Source organism: Xenopus laevis, chromosome 8S (genome assembly GCF_017654675.1).
Source record: "Xenopus laevis strain J_2021 chromosome 8S, Xenopus_laevis_v10.1, whole genome shotgun sequence".
Classification (NCBI taxonomy): Eukaryota; Metazoa; Chordata; class Amphibia; order Anura; family Pipidae; genus Xenopus; species Xenopus laevis.
Genome location: NC_054386.1, coordinates 102,741,635 through 102,758,105, shown reverse-complemented (window position 1 = coordinate 102,758,105; position 16,471 = coordinate 102,741,635). Strand labels below are relative to the sequence as shown.

The following is a 16,471-nucleotide window of genomic DNA, read 5'->3' as shown; positions in this document are numbered from 1 at the left end:
TCCCCTGGGGATCGGGTCTGTAGAACTGAACCCAGAGCTCTAGGTGAGACCTTACCAGGGATCTATAAAGTGGTATCACTGTCTCTGTCCCCTGGGGATCGGGTCTGTAGAACTGAACCCAGAGCTCTAGGTGAGACCTTACCAGGGATCTATAAAGTGGTATCAGACTTTATGAAGAAGATAAATGTTTTTTTCTTAGGAAATTAATTGAGTTACTTTAATCTTCCCCTGTTTGATGGTTACATGATAAAGGGTTTATAGTGGGTGGCTGTTACTGGGCTGTGCTATACTGTGTTCAAAGGAGAACTCAGTGGTACCACTTCATTAGTGCTGGGACGACGATGCTTCTCCACTGCTTGTTGCTACGAGAACGAGATTAAACACCATCTGCCAGACCCCATCCCCCAGAATCCTTATCTGAGGTTGGGGTCCCGCACACACCTGCTTGTACCCTCCCCCAGAGTTTCACACTCACACACTGAGATGAGAATTACACACACACAGTGATAGGGACACATATAAAACAGTGAGAGGAAGGTGGAGAACGTTGGATGGAAGGAAGCCAAGCGAGGAAGTGTTAGGGGAATGAATGAGCAGTGGACGAATCAAATGGCTTAACATGTCAAATGTAACTTAAAATCAGAAGTTCTCCTGATGCTCCTTCACCAACCCCGGTGCTTGTCGTGACAACTTATAGCAGTTGGCAGGTTCAGCCTCTTTGCCATATGTTTGTCTTGATGGGCACTTTACCAGGATGAGAAGTGCCTCTGACATCAGAAAATCTGTATTTCTGTTGTTTTTTTTTTAAACGGGAAACTCTATTTTAGTGTTAAAGAGCACAACTGCACTTTCTGCCCAGGGCCAATGCAAAGAGTGATGGGCAGCTTTGACTCTGCAACTTCTGGAGGCAAACTGCCCTCTGGCTCCCCAAAAATCAGTTAGTCTGACCTTTGGCCCTTGAGTTGTTTTCAGCCAATATTGAGTGTTACTATTGCAATCTTACCATATTGTCTCCATCTTGCCCTACTGTCATCTTGCCCAACTGTCTCCATCTTGCCTTACTGTCTCCATCTTGTCCTACTGTCTCCATCTTGCCCTACTGTCTCCATCTTGCCTTACTGTCTCCATCTTGTCCTACTGTCTCCATCTTGCCCTACTGTCTCCATCTTGTCCTACTGTCTTCATCTTGCCCTACTGTCTCCATCTTGCCCAACTGTCTCCATCTTGTCCTACTGTCTCCATCTTGCCCTACTGTCTCCATCTTGCCCTACTGTCTCTATCTTGTCCTACTGTCTCCATCTTGTCCTACTGTCTCCATCTAGCCCTACTGTCTCCATCTTGCCCTACTGTCTCCATCTTGCCCAACTGTCTCCATCTTGCCCTACTGTCTCCATCTTGTCCTACTTTCTGAATCTTGCCCTACTGTTATCTTGTCCTACTGTCTCCATCTTGCACGCCGGTACTGGTAAAATTCCAGCAATAAGGCAACTCTCACTGCTCAATGAATTCTGTATGGGGTTTAGGAATAATTAGAACAACTTGCATCCCTTGTATGATCCTCCAGGAATGAGCTGTACTATTCTACACCATCAGAGGGGCAAATTAGAAATGGGCCATACCATTCTGTGACATCTGAGCGGTGAAAGTGAAATGGGCCATACCATTCTACACCATCAGAGGGGTGAGAGTGAAATGGACCATACCATTCTGTGACATTAGAGGGGTGAAAGTGAAATGGACCATACCATTCTGTTACATTAGAGGGGTGAGAGTGGGGCATAGAGAGAGAAGGAATAAAACAGGGGCCGCCAGTAGGGTAAATGTAAGAATATCCAATATTAGAGAGCTCTACAGGAGAGAGAGAGGATAAGGCGGTAAAAGCCCACAAACTCTAGGGCCCATAACAAGGCCACGGAGGATACAGAATATAATAATAGCAATATATAAGTATAACAATCTCACAGCCATAAAAGGATTTATTCCCTCCCATAGGCGGTACCTCAGGATGTAGCTTGTAGAGAGTCACATGACGCGTTTCCACAGAAACAGCAGCAGCGGTTTCCACGGCAACGACAAGTTAGCGGCGGCGCGTGACACGGAGTAAAATGGCGGCGCCAGACCCGGGGGCTCTGAATGAGGAACAGCGACAGCGACTGACCGACTTCAAGGTGCGTCATTCCTCCCGCTGTGTAACATCACTGACTGTGCCACCGCCCTGGGCCAAATACCTGTTCTCACACCTTAAAGGGCCACACTGTGTACAGATAGAAACTGTCATCAACTTCCCTGCAACTGCCATTTCTCTGCACTGTCACAGCCTTAGTCTCCTACTGCCCCTGTCCTACTGTCTCCATCTTGTCTCCATCTTGTCCTACTGTCTCTATTTTGTCCTACTGTCACCATCTTGTCCTACTGTCTCCATCTTGTCCTACTGTCTCTATCTTGTCTTACTGTCTCCATCTTGTCCTACTGTCTCTATCTTGTCTTACTGTCTCCATCTTGTCCTACTGTCTCCATCTTGTCTCCATCTTGTCCTACTGTCCTACTGTCTCTATCTTGTCTTACTGTCTCCATCTTGTCCTACTGTCTCCATCTTGTCTCCATCTTGCCCTACTGTCTCCATCTAGTCCTACTGTCTCCATCTTGTCCTACTGTCTCCATCTTGTCCTACTGTCTCCATCTTGTCCTACTGTCTCCATCTTGCCCTACTGTCTCCATCTTGCCATACTGTCTCCATCTTCTCCTATTGTCTCCATCTTGTCCTACTGTCTCCATCTTGTCCTACTGTCTCCATCTTGCCCTACTGTCTCCATCTTGCCCTACTGTCTCCATCTTGCCCTACTGTCTCCCTCTTGTCCTACTGTCTCCCTCTTGTCCTACTGTCTCTATTTTGTCCTACTGTCTCCATCTTGCCCTACTGTCTCCATCTTGCCCTACTGTCTCCATCTTGTCCTACTGTCCTACTGTCTCCATCTTGTCCTACTGTCTCCATCTTGTCCTACTGTCTCCACCTTGTCCTACTGTCTCTATCTTGTCTTACTGTCTCCATCTTGTCCTACTGTCTCCATCTTGTCTCCATCTTGCCCTACTGTCTCCATCTAGTCCTACTGTCTCCATTTTGTCCTACTGTCTCCATCTTGTCCTACTGTCTCCATCTTGTCCTACTGTCTCCATCTTGTCCTACTGTCTCCATCTTGTCCTACTGTCTCCATCTTGCCCTACTGTCTCCATCTTGCCATACTGTCTCCATCTTCTCCTATTGTCTCCATCTTGTCCTACTGTCTCCATCTTGCCCTACTGTCTCCATCTTGCCCTACTGTCTCCATCTTGCCCTACTGTCTCCATCTTGTCCTACTGTCTCCATCTTACCCTACTGTCTCCATCTTGCCCTACTGTCTCCATCTTGTACTACTGTCTCCATCTTGTCCTACTGTCTCCATCTTGTCCTACTGTCTCCACCTTGTCCTACTGTCTCCATCTTATCTTACTGTCTCCATCTTGTCCTACTGTCTCCATCTTGCCCTTCTGTCTCCATCTTGTCCTACTGTCTCCATCTTGTCCTACTGTCTCCATCTTGTCCTACTGTCTCCATCTTGTCTTACTGTCTCCATCTTGCCCTACTGTCTCCATCTTGTCCTACTGTCTCCATCTTGCCCTTCTGTCTCCATCTTGACCTACTGTCTCCATCTTGTCCTACTGTCTCCATCTTGTCCTACTGTCTCCATCTTGCCCTACTGTCTCCATCTTGCCCTACTGTCTCCATCTTGCCATACTGTCTCCATCTTCTCCTATTGTCTCCATCTTGTCCTACTGTCTCCATCTTGTCCCACTGTCTCCATCTTGCCCTACTGACTCCATCTTGCCCTACTGTCACCATCTTGCCCTACTGTCTCTATCTTGCCCTACTGTCTCCATCTTGTCCTACTGTCTCTATCTTGTCTTACTGTCTCCATCTTGTCCTACTGTCTCTATCTTGTCTTACTGTCTCCATCTTGTCCTACTGTCTCCATCTTGTCTCCATCTTGTCCTACTGTCCTACTGTCTCTATCTTGTCTTACTGTCTCCATCTTGTCCTACTGTCTCCATCTTGTCTCCATCTTGCCCTACTGTCTCCATCTAGTCCTACTGTCTCCATCTTGTCCTACTGTCTCCATCTTGTCCTACTGTCTCCATCTTGTCCTACTGTCTCCATCTTGCCCTACTGTCTCCATCTTGCCATACTGTCTCCATCTTCTCCTATTGTCTCCATCTTGTCCTACTGTCTCCATCTTGTCCTACTGTCTCCATCTTGCCCTACTGTCTCCATCTTGCCCTACTGTCTCCATCTTGCCCTACTGTCTCCCTCTTGTCCTACTGTCTCCCTCTTGTCCTACTGTCTCTATTTTGTCCTACTGTCTCCATCTTGCCCTACTGTCTCCATCTTGCCCTACTGTCTCCATCTTGTCCTACTGTCCTACTGTCTCCATCTTGTCCTACTGTCTCCATCTTGTCCTACTGTCTCCACCTTGTCCTACTGTCTCTATCTTGTCTTACTGTCTCCATCTTGTCCTACTGTCTCCATCTTGTCTCCATCTTGCCCTACTGTCTCCATCTAGTCCTACTGTCTCCATTTTGTCCTACTGTCTCCATCTTGTCCTACTGTCTCCATCTTGTCCTACTGTCTCCATCTTGTCCTACTGTCTCCATCTTGTCCTACTGTCTCCATCTTGCCCTACTGTCTCCATCTTGCCATACTGTCTCCATCTTCTCCTATTGTCTCCATCTTGTCCTACTGTCTCCATCTTGCCCTACTGTCTCCATCTTGCCCTACTGTCTCCATCTTGCCCTACTGTCTCCATCTTGTCCTACTGTCTCCATCTTACCCTACTGTCTCCATCTTGCCCTACTGTCTCCATCTTGTACTACTGTCTCCATCTTGTCCTACTGTCTCCATCTTGTCCTACTGTCTCCACCTTGTCCTACTGTCTCCATCTTGTCTTACTGTCTCCATCTTGTCCTACTGTCTCCATCTTGCCCTTCTGTCTCCATCTTGTCCTACTGTCTCCATCTTGTCCTACTGTCTCCATCTTGTCCTACTGTCTCCATCTTGTCTTACTGTCTCCATCTTGCCCTACTGTCTCCATCTTGTCCTACTGTCTCCATCTTGCCCTTCTGTCTCCATCTTGACCTACTGTCTCCATCTTGTCCTACTGTCTCCATCTTGTCCTACTGTCTCCATCTTGCCCTACTGTCTCCATCTTGCCCTACTGTCTCCATCTTGCCCTACTGTCTCCATCTTGCCATACTGTCTCCATCTTCTCCTATTGTCTCCATCTTGTCCTACTGTCTCCATCTTGCCCTACTGTCTCCATCTTGCCCTACTGTCTCCATCTTGCCCTACTGTCTCCATCTTGTCCTACTGTCTCCATCTTACCCTACTGTCTCCATCTTGCCCTACTGTCTCCATCTTGTACTACTGTCTCCATCTTGTCCTACTGTCTCCATCTTGTCCTACTGTCTCCACCTTGTCCTACTGTCTCCATCTTGTCTTACTGTCTCCATCTTGTCCTATTGTCTCCATCTTGTCCTACTGTCTCCATCTTGCCCTTCTGTCTCCATCTTGACCTACTGTCTCCATCTTGTCCTACTGTCTCCATCTTGTCCTACTGTCTCCATCTTGTCCTACTGTCTCCATCTTGTCTTACTGTCTCCATCTTGCCCTACTGTCTCCATCTTGTCCTACTGTCTCCATCTTGCCCTTCTGTCTCCATCTTGACCTACTGTCTCCATCTTGTCCTACTGTCTCCATCTTGTCCTACTGTCTCCATCTTGTCTTACTGTCTCAATCTTGTCCTACTGTCTCCACCTTGTCCTACTGTACTCGAGGTCCATTACTTGCTCTATGTGTGAGGCTCTGGGCAGTCCCCTTTATTAGACTATGGAGACCAATGTGAATGTGTGTCTGGCAAAGAACAATGATACCCCAAATAATAAAAGTGCCTAGGACCCTATTTTGGTGTTAGCAGGTCATATATGTGCCAATAAGGGCCAAGGGCATCTTATCATCCAGTGTATGGGGTGGTTGGACTGTCTGTGTGGTGGAGTGAGTGTATAGTTCAGCAGACTCTGGTTAAATGGCTGTAGAGGGAACAACTGTAGCTGACTGGCCCATACAGAGGGCTCAATATGTGGCTCTAATAAAGTCAGGGCTACAAGGCTGGTTCTGCTGCAGTGACTGTTGTTAGTGTGAGGGCCACTCACCTCCGTCAGCTCTCTCCCACATTAATATTAATGAGAGTGTCGGCAAAGGTGTTTGCTTTGGAGACGGATGCAACGGCTCATTGAGTTCTTTGTCTCTTGATACTGATCTTCTGATCCGAAAAGTCCCAGTGTTCCCTTGTCTTTTGTGCAGATCCAGACGCGTGTAAGTAATGAGACCTACCTGCGAGAGCACCAGGAGATTCAGCTGCTCATATCCGGCTTCATGAGGTGAGACGCCACACTTATACCCGGGGTGAGACGCCACACTTATACCCGGGGTGAGACGCCACACTTATACCCGGGGTGAGAGCGTCACACCTATACCCGGGATGAGAGCGTCACACCTATACCCGGGGTGAGAGCGTCACAAGGTGAGGGTGCCAGGTGTCTGAGTGCCACATGCCGTGACTGTACAGAATACACCCCAGCCTAGGAAATGGGTTATTACTGTGCTCCCCCCCTGCTAACATGATGTTCCTGCTGTAAGTAACTCAGTCCTGCTGCTTGTTAATTGCACCTCTAAATAACTGACTTGTGCTGGAGATCAGGGAAACCCCTGACAGACACCTACTCCCACAGCCTGGTACAACTGCACCTCTCATCAGTTTGGGACTCACAGCAGGACTGAGCTGTTTGCAGCAGGATGGGTGTGTTACACTGAGGGATAAGATTAAACATCTCTTTCATCTTTAATGTTATTGGGGTGATGATGCAGAGCAGTGTGGGTAATGGGGTATGTGGGGCTGGGCAGTGCTAATAACCTACATTTCTGTATTTTCTCCTTTGCAGAGAAGTCCTGCTGAGACGGCCAGAGAATATCCGACAGTTTGCTGCAGGTACAGTGTCGACAACTAGTGGGTTTCTTATCCCAGAAGGCAGTGGGGGGGATACATAACCATTTTTGCATGTATACACTTAATAGCTGTAGGTTATAGTCCCTGTTGAGGGATATGACAGTTTTCTGCTCTGTCCCATTACTTGAGTGAGGGGCAGTTGGAACACGACACAGATCTGAGTTGGCCATTAAGTAACTGGGGGTGGGATCAGAGTGATCACATAGTTACAGTACTGGTGCCGTAATAACCAATAGGCAGTGATCACTTTATGGTGAGATTAAAGGGGATAGTAACCCTCCCCGACCCACACACACAAGGCGTATAGTGGGGGTGGCTCTCCAGGTGACACAGAGGGGGTCGGCGTCCAATTCTGGAGTGCTGGCGTCCAATTTGGGTGCGCCCAGTTTAAGACTGTTGGGGACCCCTGCTTTATTATAAACTTGTGACTCACAAGGACTTCACAGCTGGCTTGGAGCCCAGGGGATGCTGGGAATTTGCCCCACAAGGCTACACATTCATTATGGATCTGGTATTTGAGGCAATGGACTCCTTGCCAGCTGGACTCTTCTCTTCATCAACTCATCTATATTAGCTGCTCTCTTGCATAACAACTAAAGCATAACTAAAGAAGTAGCTAGAAATCTTGTACATAGGGTTGCCACCTTTACTGAAAAAAATTACCGGCCGGTGGGGGGCGGGCCATTACACAAAAGTGGGCGGGGCTACGCAGCGTGCGGAGCAACATCGTCCCGAAGTCAAGAACACTGTAAAAAAGGTAAATTCTGCGCGAACTGGGGGCAGGCCGAGGGCTTTTTTTAAAGGGTATTCCAAATTACCGGCAACTACATTGCCGGTAAATTTGTAATACCGGCCCCGGCCTTGGCAGGTGTTTTACCGGCTAGGCCGCTAAAATACCGGCCGGGTGGCAACCCTAGTTGTACATTATGTTTTGTATTCTGTACCAGCCCAAAGCAACCACAGCCCTTTAGCAGTAAAGATCTGTGTCTCCAAAGATGCCCCAGTAGCTCCCCATCTTCTTTTCTGCTGATTCACTGATTCACATGCTCTGTGCTGCTGTCACTTACTGAGCTTAGGGAGCCACTCACAATATACAGTACACATAGAATAGAAATGTCACAATATAAGGCTGATTAGTAATTAATACACATAATTACTACATGGCAGCACAGAAACCAGTGCAATTAGCATCAGAATTGAATAATCAGCAAACCTGTGGCATCAGCTTATATTACAGCCAGGGAAGCTCATTTTGTGCTGGATAATTAGTGACGAGCCCTAAACTTAGCTTCTCAACAGCCAATCAGAGCCCACTGAGCATGTGAGTGTCACAGACACTTTCCAAGATGGTGACCCCCTGTGACAAGTTTGAAGTCCTGGATCATTGCTGCTATTGACAAGCTCAAACTTTAGCCTCCTGCAATAAGTTCACTATAGAAAATAGGACATTTTTAGCCACAGTCATTTTTAGGGTTTAGTTCTCCTTTAAGTACTTTCACATTCTTCAGCTCACCTGCCACTAGAGTTGCCACCTGGCCAGTAAAAATGATGGTTAATCCCAATGTTGTTAATAGGAAAAAAAAAGATAAATGTATAGGAGGGCCGGTATTTATTTCCAGAAGAGGTGTAACCCTAGTTGCCACTGTACAGACCCACCTAATCTGTCCCCAGACCCAGTGTGGCCCCTGCTGCATTATATAGCGCTGCCATTAATCACCAGTTGCTTAAAGGGAAACTGTCACAATGATAAAAGGCCACTAAACTGTCTTAATATTCATGAATTGGCCTTATTATTTCTCCTTCCCATTCTGTCGGGATTCCATGATTTATTTGGCACTTCCACCACCAAATATTGGCTTGGCCAGGTTCAATCAATTCACAGGTTTATAGACATGGCGGGTTGGGAAAGGCCAGCAAATCAGTGGCTGTGCCCTTACACCAGGTCCTGGCATCTCCCTATGCTCTGGGCACCAAGCTAAAGCTTTATATATATATATATATATAATACGCAAAAGCCATGAATATCTTGTAAATTATATCCTTATAAACAGTGAGTAGTGATGTCATCAGTTATAAACAGTGAGTTCTGATGTCATTTCTGTCACATGACTCACTGAAATTTGTGTATTATAATAAATAAAGTACCCCCAGTTGCAAAATATGAGGATATTAGAAGTTACCTCGGAGTTCCATGACCTGTATAATTTATATGGTCATGAAACTCCTCGGTAACTTATAATATCCTTATATTTACAAGAGGGGGTACTTTATTCACTATATAAATATATATATACTCGTATGTGTATTCCTGAAGTTGTGGTGGGCCCTACAAAGAGGCTGTGAGCACTGAGTATGATAAAGGCATTTAGAGTAAGGGTGGGAGGTACAAGGGGTCCTCTTGCTGCAGGAGGGCAAGTAATAATTTGGGTGCTGAGGCCGGGGGTACAGGAGCAGGAAGGGGAGGGGCAGTCTGGGTGGGAGAGGAGTCTCTTATCTGCTGTCACATTCTGTGTATGAAATTGCTTTAGTGAATAGCAGCCGTCTGTCATACATCCCCCTCCCCCTCTTCCCCCCCATTATTCTACAGGGGGGGGGGCTGGGATTTGCCTAATCTCTAAGAAAACTGAATAGGACAGAAAAAATACATTATCCCCCCCCTTTCACTCCCCCGGGGGTCTCTCCATTCATCATAGCACCACTGATACTCTGTATTGTAAAACTGTCAGGAGAAGCAGGAAAAATAATGGGGATTTTCATGGATTAAGGGAAACGGCTGTCGACATTGATCTCTGGAGAGAGAGACACTATGAGCCCGGGGGCATTGTATCTACATAAATGGGGGGCTTGCTGGTTCCTAACTGCAACTGTGGGGATCGTCTGTCTGTCTGTCTGCCCTGACACCTCTCTCCCAGCCTGTAGTGAAAGCACAGTGACTGCAGATTAGGAACAGAATTCCCACCCAAAACCCCACATTATAAATCCTGACTTTATATTCATAATCCATCATGTAGGAATGTTCTGGGGCAAGGCTGTTTAACACTGGTATGGATAACCCCCCTACTGTAAATGATAAGGATATTAGAAGTCACTGAGGGGTTGTTCTGTGACCATATAAAGGCACAAGGCTGCAGGCTGAGTTATACAGGGAACTCTGAGTATCACTCATGTATTATAAGGGATAATGTACCCCCTACTGTAAATGATAAGGATATTAGAAGTCACTGAGGGGTTGTTCTGTGACCATATAAAGACACAAGGCTGCAGGCTGAGTTATACAGGGAACTCTGAGTATCACTCATGTATTATAAGGGATAATGTACCCCCTACTGTATATGATAAGGATATTAGAAGTCACTGAGGGGTTGTTCTGTGACCATATAAAGGCACAAGGCTGCAGGCTGAGTTATACAGGGAACTCTGAGTATCACTCATGTATTATAAGGGCTAATGTACCCCCTACTGTAAATGATAAGGATATTAGAAGTCACTGAGGGTTGTTCTGTGACCATATAAAGGCACAAGGCTGCAGGCTGAGTTATACAGGGAACTCTGAGTATCACTCATGTATTATAAGTGATAATGTACCCCCTACTGTAAATGATAAGGATATTAGAAGTCACTGAGGGGTTGTTCTGTGACCATATAAAGGCACAAGGCTGCAGGCTGAGTTATACAGGGAACTCTGAGTATCACTCATGTATTATAAGGGATAATGTACCCCCTACTGTAAATGATAAGGATATTAGAAGTCACTGAGGGGTTGTTCTGTGACCATATAAAGGCCCCTACTGTCTTTTTCCTGTGCCTGTGAATAACTCAATTTGGGTCGGAGCTGATATTATTCTCTAATGAATTCCTAGAAAAGGATAATGACTGTCGGTTGCATCATTACAGGAAGGAATATCGGCTGCTCCAGAGAGAGAGATAGAAATATGTAGAGATAGATGTGATTCCACCTTCCTCACACCACAGCCATTTGTAAATATATATGTGTATATGTGTGTGTATATACTGTATGTGTGTGAGTCAGGGATACTCAGAGAAACACAGCAGACAAAGTATTAAGTCTATAATGCAGCCCCAGTGTGTGTATATATATATATATAAATATAGAAGGACTCGCACACCATTTTCCAGTGAATAAAACAGTGTTATTTTATTCTTAGATGCATTTCCAATGTTTCGGCCGCCATTAGGGGTGTGTGAATATATATATATGTGTGTGTGTGTGTATATAGATATATATATATGTGAGTGTGTGTGTATATATATATATATGTGTGTGTGTGTGTGTGAATGTGAATATATATATATGTGTGAGTGAATGCGCAGGTGGAGGAACTGCACCGTGTGTCTGGGGTACTTTCACAATCAGTAAGACCCCCATCTCCCGGGTACGTGTAACTGACAGTTGGCTGCTGGGGGTTGTTTGCTCTGGAGAGGTTTTGTCTAGGGTTAAACTCAATGGACTTATTTTGGCCCCACTGAATGCTTCCTTAGTACCCATTACTTGTACTATAGCAACGCATATGTCAGCTCCCACCCACAACTTATTAGTCTGCTGCTCCTCCCCCCCAAACAGCCAACATATACTGTCCCAAAGGGACCCCCAGTCTTCAGGCTCCAGCCAAGTGTAGGTCCAGTGAATGAGGAGAAATCATGGCGGTGCTTATAGTCGCAATGGCATTTACAGGGGGCTGGGGTTTGGCCAATTTACTGTAATGGGGGGCTGGGGGGCCGGTGTCCCACCTAAGAGGGCAATCATTTCATTGTAACAAACACAGGGAAGAACTTGTTGTCTCTCGGATCCATTTGGGAATGACGTGTCCAACCCATAATTCCATTGTTGGGCGAGTAGAAGCGTCTCCCTATATTGTCTGAAGGAACTGACAGTTTGGGGACAAGATGGCCCTCTGGCTCCTTCCAAGCACAGGCGGCTGCAGCAGGACTCACAGGGAAGGAGGACCGTCTGGCTGTTGCTATTGGATAGATATATATATATATAGGGGTGACACAAGAGGGGGGTTTAGTCTCTCCCATCAGCCCCTGGGGTGTCTGTAACAATGAATGGGGCCCAGTCTGCTAATGTGCCAGACCTCCCCAAAAGATCCATTATGGGCCTTGTGAGATCATATTAGTGCGAGTAATAGAGTTAGAGTGAGAGCACGCAGCTGTTGCTATGGAGACGCCGGAGCGGCTGGGATGTACTTCTGCTGCAGGCTGCACTGCTGCCCCCCAGTTAGGGTGAAACACAAGGATAACGGGGGTGAGGATGTTGGGGTTCACAGGAGAGGGTTATATGGGGCACAGCCATTTGTTGCTTAGTGGCTGCTGCTGAATGGACCTGACTCTTTGTATCCTGCGCCTCCCGGCCCCTCATTCTGTACCTGTATATAATCTGTATCTAGACGTGGCCCATTCCGTATCTAGACGCGGCCCATTCCATATATAGTCGCGGTCCATTCCGTGTATAGACGCGTCCATTCCGTATACAGACGCAGTCCATTCCGTATCTAGACGCAGTCCATTCCGTATCTAGACGCAGTCCATTCCGTATCTAGACGCAGTCCATTCCGTATATAGACGCAGTCCATTCCGTAAATAGACGCAGTACATTCCGTATATAGACGCAGTCCATTCCGTATATAGACGCAGTCCATTCCGTATATAGACGCAGTCCATTCCGTATATAGACGCCGTCCATTCCGTATATAGACGCCGTCCATTCCGTATATAGACGCCGTCCATTCCGTATATAGACGCCGTCCATTCCGTATATAGACGCCGTCCATTCCGTATATAGACGCCGTCCATTCCGTATATAGACGCCGTCCATTCCGTATATAGACGCCGTCCATTCCGTATATAGACGCCGTCCATTCCGTATATAGACGCCGTCCATTCCGTATATAGACATAGTCTGTGGCCCCACAACTGAACCAGGGAAACGGTGTCGCTATTTACTATAGGTGCTAAATCAAAGCCGTTACCATTACAACCAGTGTGCAGTTACTGTAGCTTTAAATAGACTGCTGAAAGGTAAGTTGGGGGTAAGTGTAACACTGGATATGGGCAAGTCATGGGGATGTGACAGTTGCAGCAGATGAGGCAGTGGGATTGGATGATACAACTGTTATATAATGCCCCTGGGGCAGTTGTGTGCAGCAGTATCAAGGTAACGCTCCTTTCTGCCCCTGTCTGTCTGGTTTCCCTGAAGGATTGGGCTTTAAATGTCACCGACAGTCTAATCCCTGATAGCGCAGCTTGACCTTTAATCTGCAGTCACGCAGAGACGCCTCCCCCACCCTAATTATCCCTCTAATCTTCCAGCGCATTTCACCCACCCTGATGTGGCACAGAGTGTCCGGGAGAAGAAGAGAGCGTCAGCTGTATCCTGAGAGTGCAAGGGGCCCACAGACACCCACCTCATGTGACTCCTCTCAGGCCCTGGAGATGATGCTCTCGCCTTCCTAAGACTTTATTAAACAAGATATTCAACACCAGCCCTAGACCCCAACACTGATACACCCCTAAATCATTTCTGCCTTCTCTCCTGGGAGACAATTCCCTTAGAATAAAGAACCCCTTCCTATGCTGATGGTGAGATCTCCTTTCCTCCCCACCAATGAATCACTCATTCCCCCTCTCTTGGTAGGGAATCCCATAACCTGACTGCCCTTACAGTAAAGAACCCCTTCCTATACTGATGGTGAGATCTCCTTTCCTCCCCACCAATGAATCACTCATCCCCCCTCTCTTGGTAGGGAATCCCATAACCTGACTGCCCTTACAGTAAAGAACCCCTTCCTATGCTGATGGTGAGATCTCCTTTCCTCCCCACCAATGAATCACTCATTCCCCCTCTCTTGGTAGTGAATCCCATAACCTGACTGTCCTTACAGTAAAGAACCCCTTCCTATGCTGATGGTGAGATCTCCTTTCCTCCCCACCAATGAATCACTCATTCCCCCTCTCTTGGTAGGGAATCCCATAACCTGACTGTCCTTACAGTAAAGAACCCCTTCCTATGCTGATGGTGAGATCTCCTTTTGTTTTGTGTAATGAATATATAATTACATAGTAGCTGAAATCAAGTTGCACCCATTGCTCATATAATGAGCACAAAGCTTCTCCTTGGTCCAGATGAAGGTGGAAAGCCCATGGTGGTGCAGTCAATGTGCCTCAGAAGGTCAGATATTTCCTCTCCAGCTGGGCCAGTGCTCATATAGCTGATATACATCATATTGTGGATGCACTGCATTAGTTAGAGCCCTGTGTTGGCTTCTCCGGGTAGAAATGATTGAATTCTCCTCTTTTCTAACCTATTTGTTGGGAGTCACAGGCTCCATGGAGCATATTCCTGAAGCTGAAGAATTCCAGCTTTGCCACCTGTTTTTTGCTCATCCAGGTGTGAAATAGTTTCTGCACTCTCTGTAATGACATCTATCACTGTCTGACCCCGGGCCAGGAGAGGGGCCTCTTTCTCTCCCATGAATATTTCATGGCAATTTCCCTGGCGAGTGTGGGAATGTCACTCACTGCAGTCACCTGCAACAAACACCCCTCGGCCCCTCTACTTCTGAGCACAGCAATTATACTGGAAAGAGACTGGAGACTTGTAGTCCCCCAGTATACTTAGGGTGCAACTTCAGATCATATCTGCCTCTCCAGACCAAATTAGCTCATGTATGTGGGCCTCCTGATGGGCTGCCCAGCCACTATTTGGCCAAACATAGTAGGTTATGGAATGCAAGCTATTAGGACTACTTCAATCCCTGCTTCAGATGTCAAGTAGAAAATCCTGTTGGGTGAGGGCCCCATTGAGTCATTCTTCTCCCAACCGGTCTACATGGGTTCATATTCAATCTAATCATTGGCCCAGGGGCCAGGCAATGGAATGAGCCTGATCCAAGCAAAGTGCTAGTTTATCCATGATCTATATATCTCTGACATGTAAAGCTTGTCCATTACCCCTGTTGGGTGAAGACCTCATTAAATTGTTCCTCACCCAACAGGTCTACATTGGTTCATATTAGGATCTAATCATTGGCCCAGGGGCCAGACGATTGGATCTGCCTGATCCAAGCAAAGTGTTAGTTTATCCATGATCTATATCTATTAAAGCTTGCCCATAATCAATCAATTATTTTGGCTGATTCTCCATCTTGGCTGCTTGGTCGTATCCCTGAACGTCATTGATGAGGTTGTAAATAAATGTACGGCCATCAACTTTAATCTCTCATTCCAATAATCACTCTCTGGCTTCGCTTGTCTCTTCCCATAACTGATCCTAATCGTTTCAGGTGAATTTTCCAAAACTCTTGGATTATGAAGCAAAGATGTGTGTAATGGAACAGTCCCTTGAGGGATGAGGAAACTGTACGACACAAAGACGAGACCCAGGAGGTCTGAAAGCTCTTTGCACATGAATCAGAGACCCATGGGGGTTGGAAAGCTTTGTACATGAGAAATCTGAAGGTTTGGAAGGTTCAGCCCAGAGAGACCAGAGAAAGCTCTGTAGATACCTACCAAGGACCTCTCATTGTCTCAGAACTTAGTAACCATCCAGAAGATCCTTCTTTATATTCAGAATAAACCCCTGCAGTCTGTGCTGTTGGGTGGAAGTCTCTCAGCTTATTATTTACTGATGTCCAATATGAAGTATTGATCATGGCAGTTTTACACCAGCCTCCAACGGCCAATATCAATAAGGAGCCCTTGGAGACTGCAGGAAGCCAAGCTCTCGGCTGCTATCAGGGAATTCACAGGTACAAGTGTTTGGATGGAAACTGTTCCTAGATGCGTGCGTCAGAACCAGAGCAACCTCAATAGCTCTAAAGAGCTCTCCTTGTGTCCCAGCAGAGAGGCCCAGGCCAACTAACTCAACCCAATAGGGACCAAACCTCTAAATATATCCACCTACCTCCATGTGCATTAAATGTATCCACCTACCTCCCTGTACTTTGCTTAAAGACTCATCCTCAGAGGGTTCCATTGCCTGCAGGCACAACAAAGAGCCATGAAAATAAGGGGGATGTGAATGTATTAATTAACTTTCATCTAATACAGTCAATATTAGTTACAGTAATACTGTGGGTTAACTACATGTGACTTTATATAGCCAATCACATCTACTGTATGTGCAGCCAACTTCCATAAAGCCATGAATAGGAAATACCCCTAACTGGCCTTCAGACTGGGCCCCCTTAGCTCATAACCTTCAGACTGGGCCCCCTTAGCTCATAACAAGGTTACAGATATATAGAAACATTGGGGTGTCACCCTGCTATAGTTCCAGGGGTACCCAGGGTACAAATAAGCTCTCACCCCAAATCTCCCCCTAACTGGCCTTCAGACTGGGCCCCCTTAGCTCATAA

The 16,471-nt window shown here is 46.5% G+C and overlaps 1 protein-coding gene across 1 annotated transcript; it reads left to right on the top strand.

The window, feature by feature from the left end:
* The first annotated feature begins 2,009 nt into the window (after positions 1-2,009).
* Positions 2,010-13,762, top strand: LOC108700434 (RIIa domain-containing protein 1). Its single transcript, XM_018233613.2, has 4 exons — positions 2,010-2,168; positions 6,392-6,468; positions 7,030-7,076; positions 13,425-13,762. The coding sequence occupies exons 1-4, from the start codon at positions 2,106-2,108 to the stop codon at positions 13,490-13,492; spliced, it is 255 nt and encodes an 84-aa protein (XP_018089102.1). The 5' UTR covers positions 2,010-2,105; the 3' UTR covers positions 13,493-13,762.
* The last annotated feature ends 2,709 nt before the right edge of the window (positions 13,763-16,471 follow it).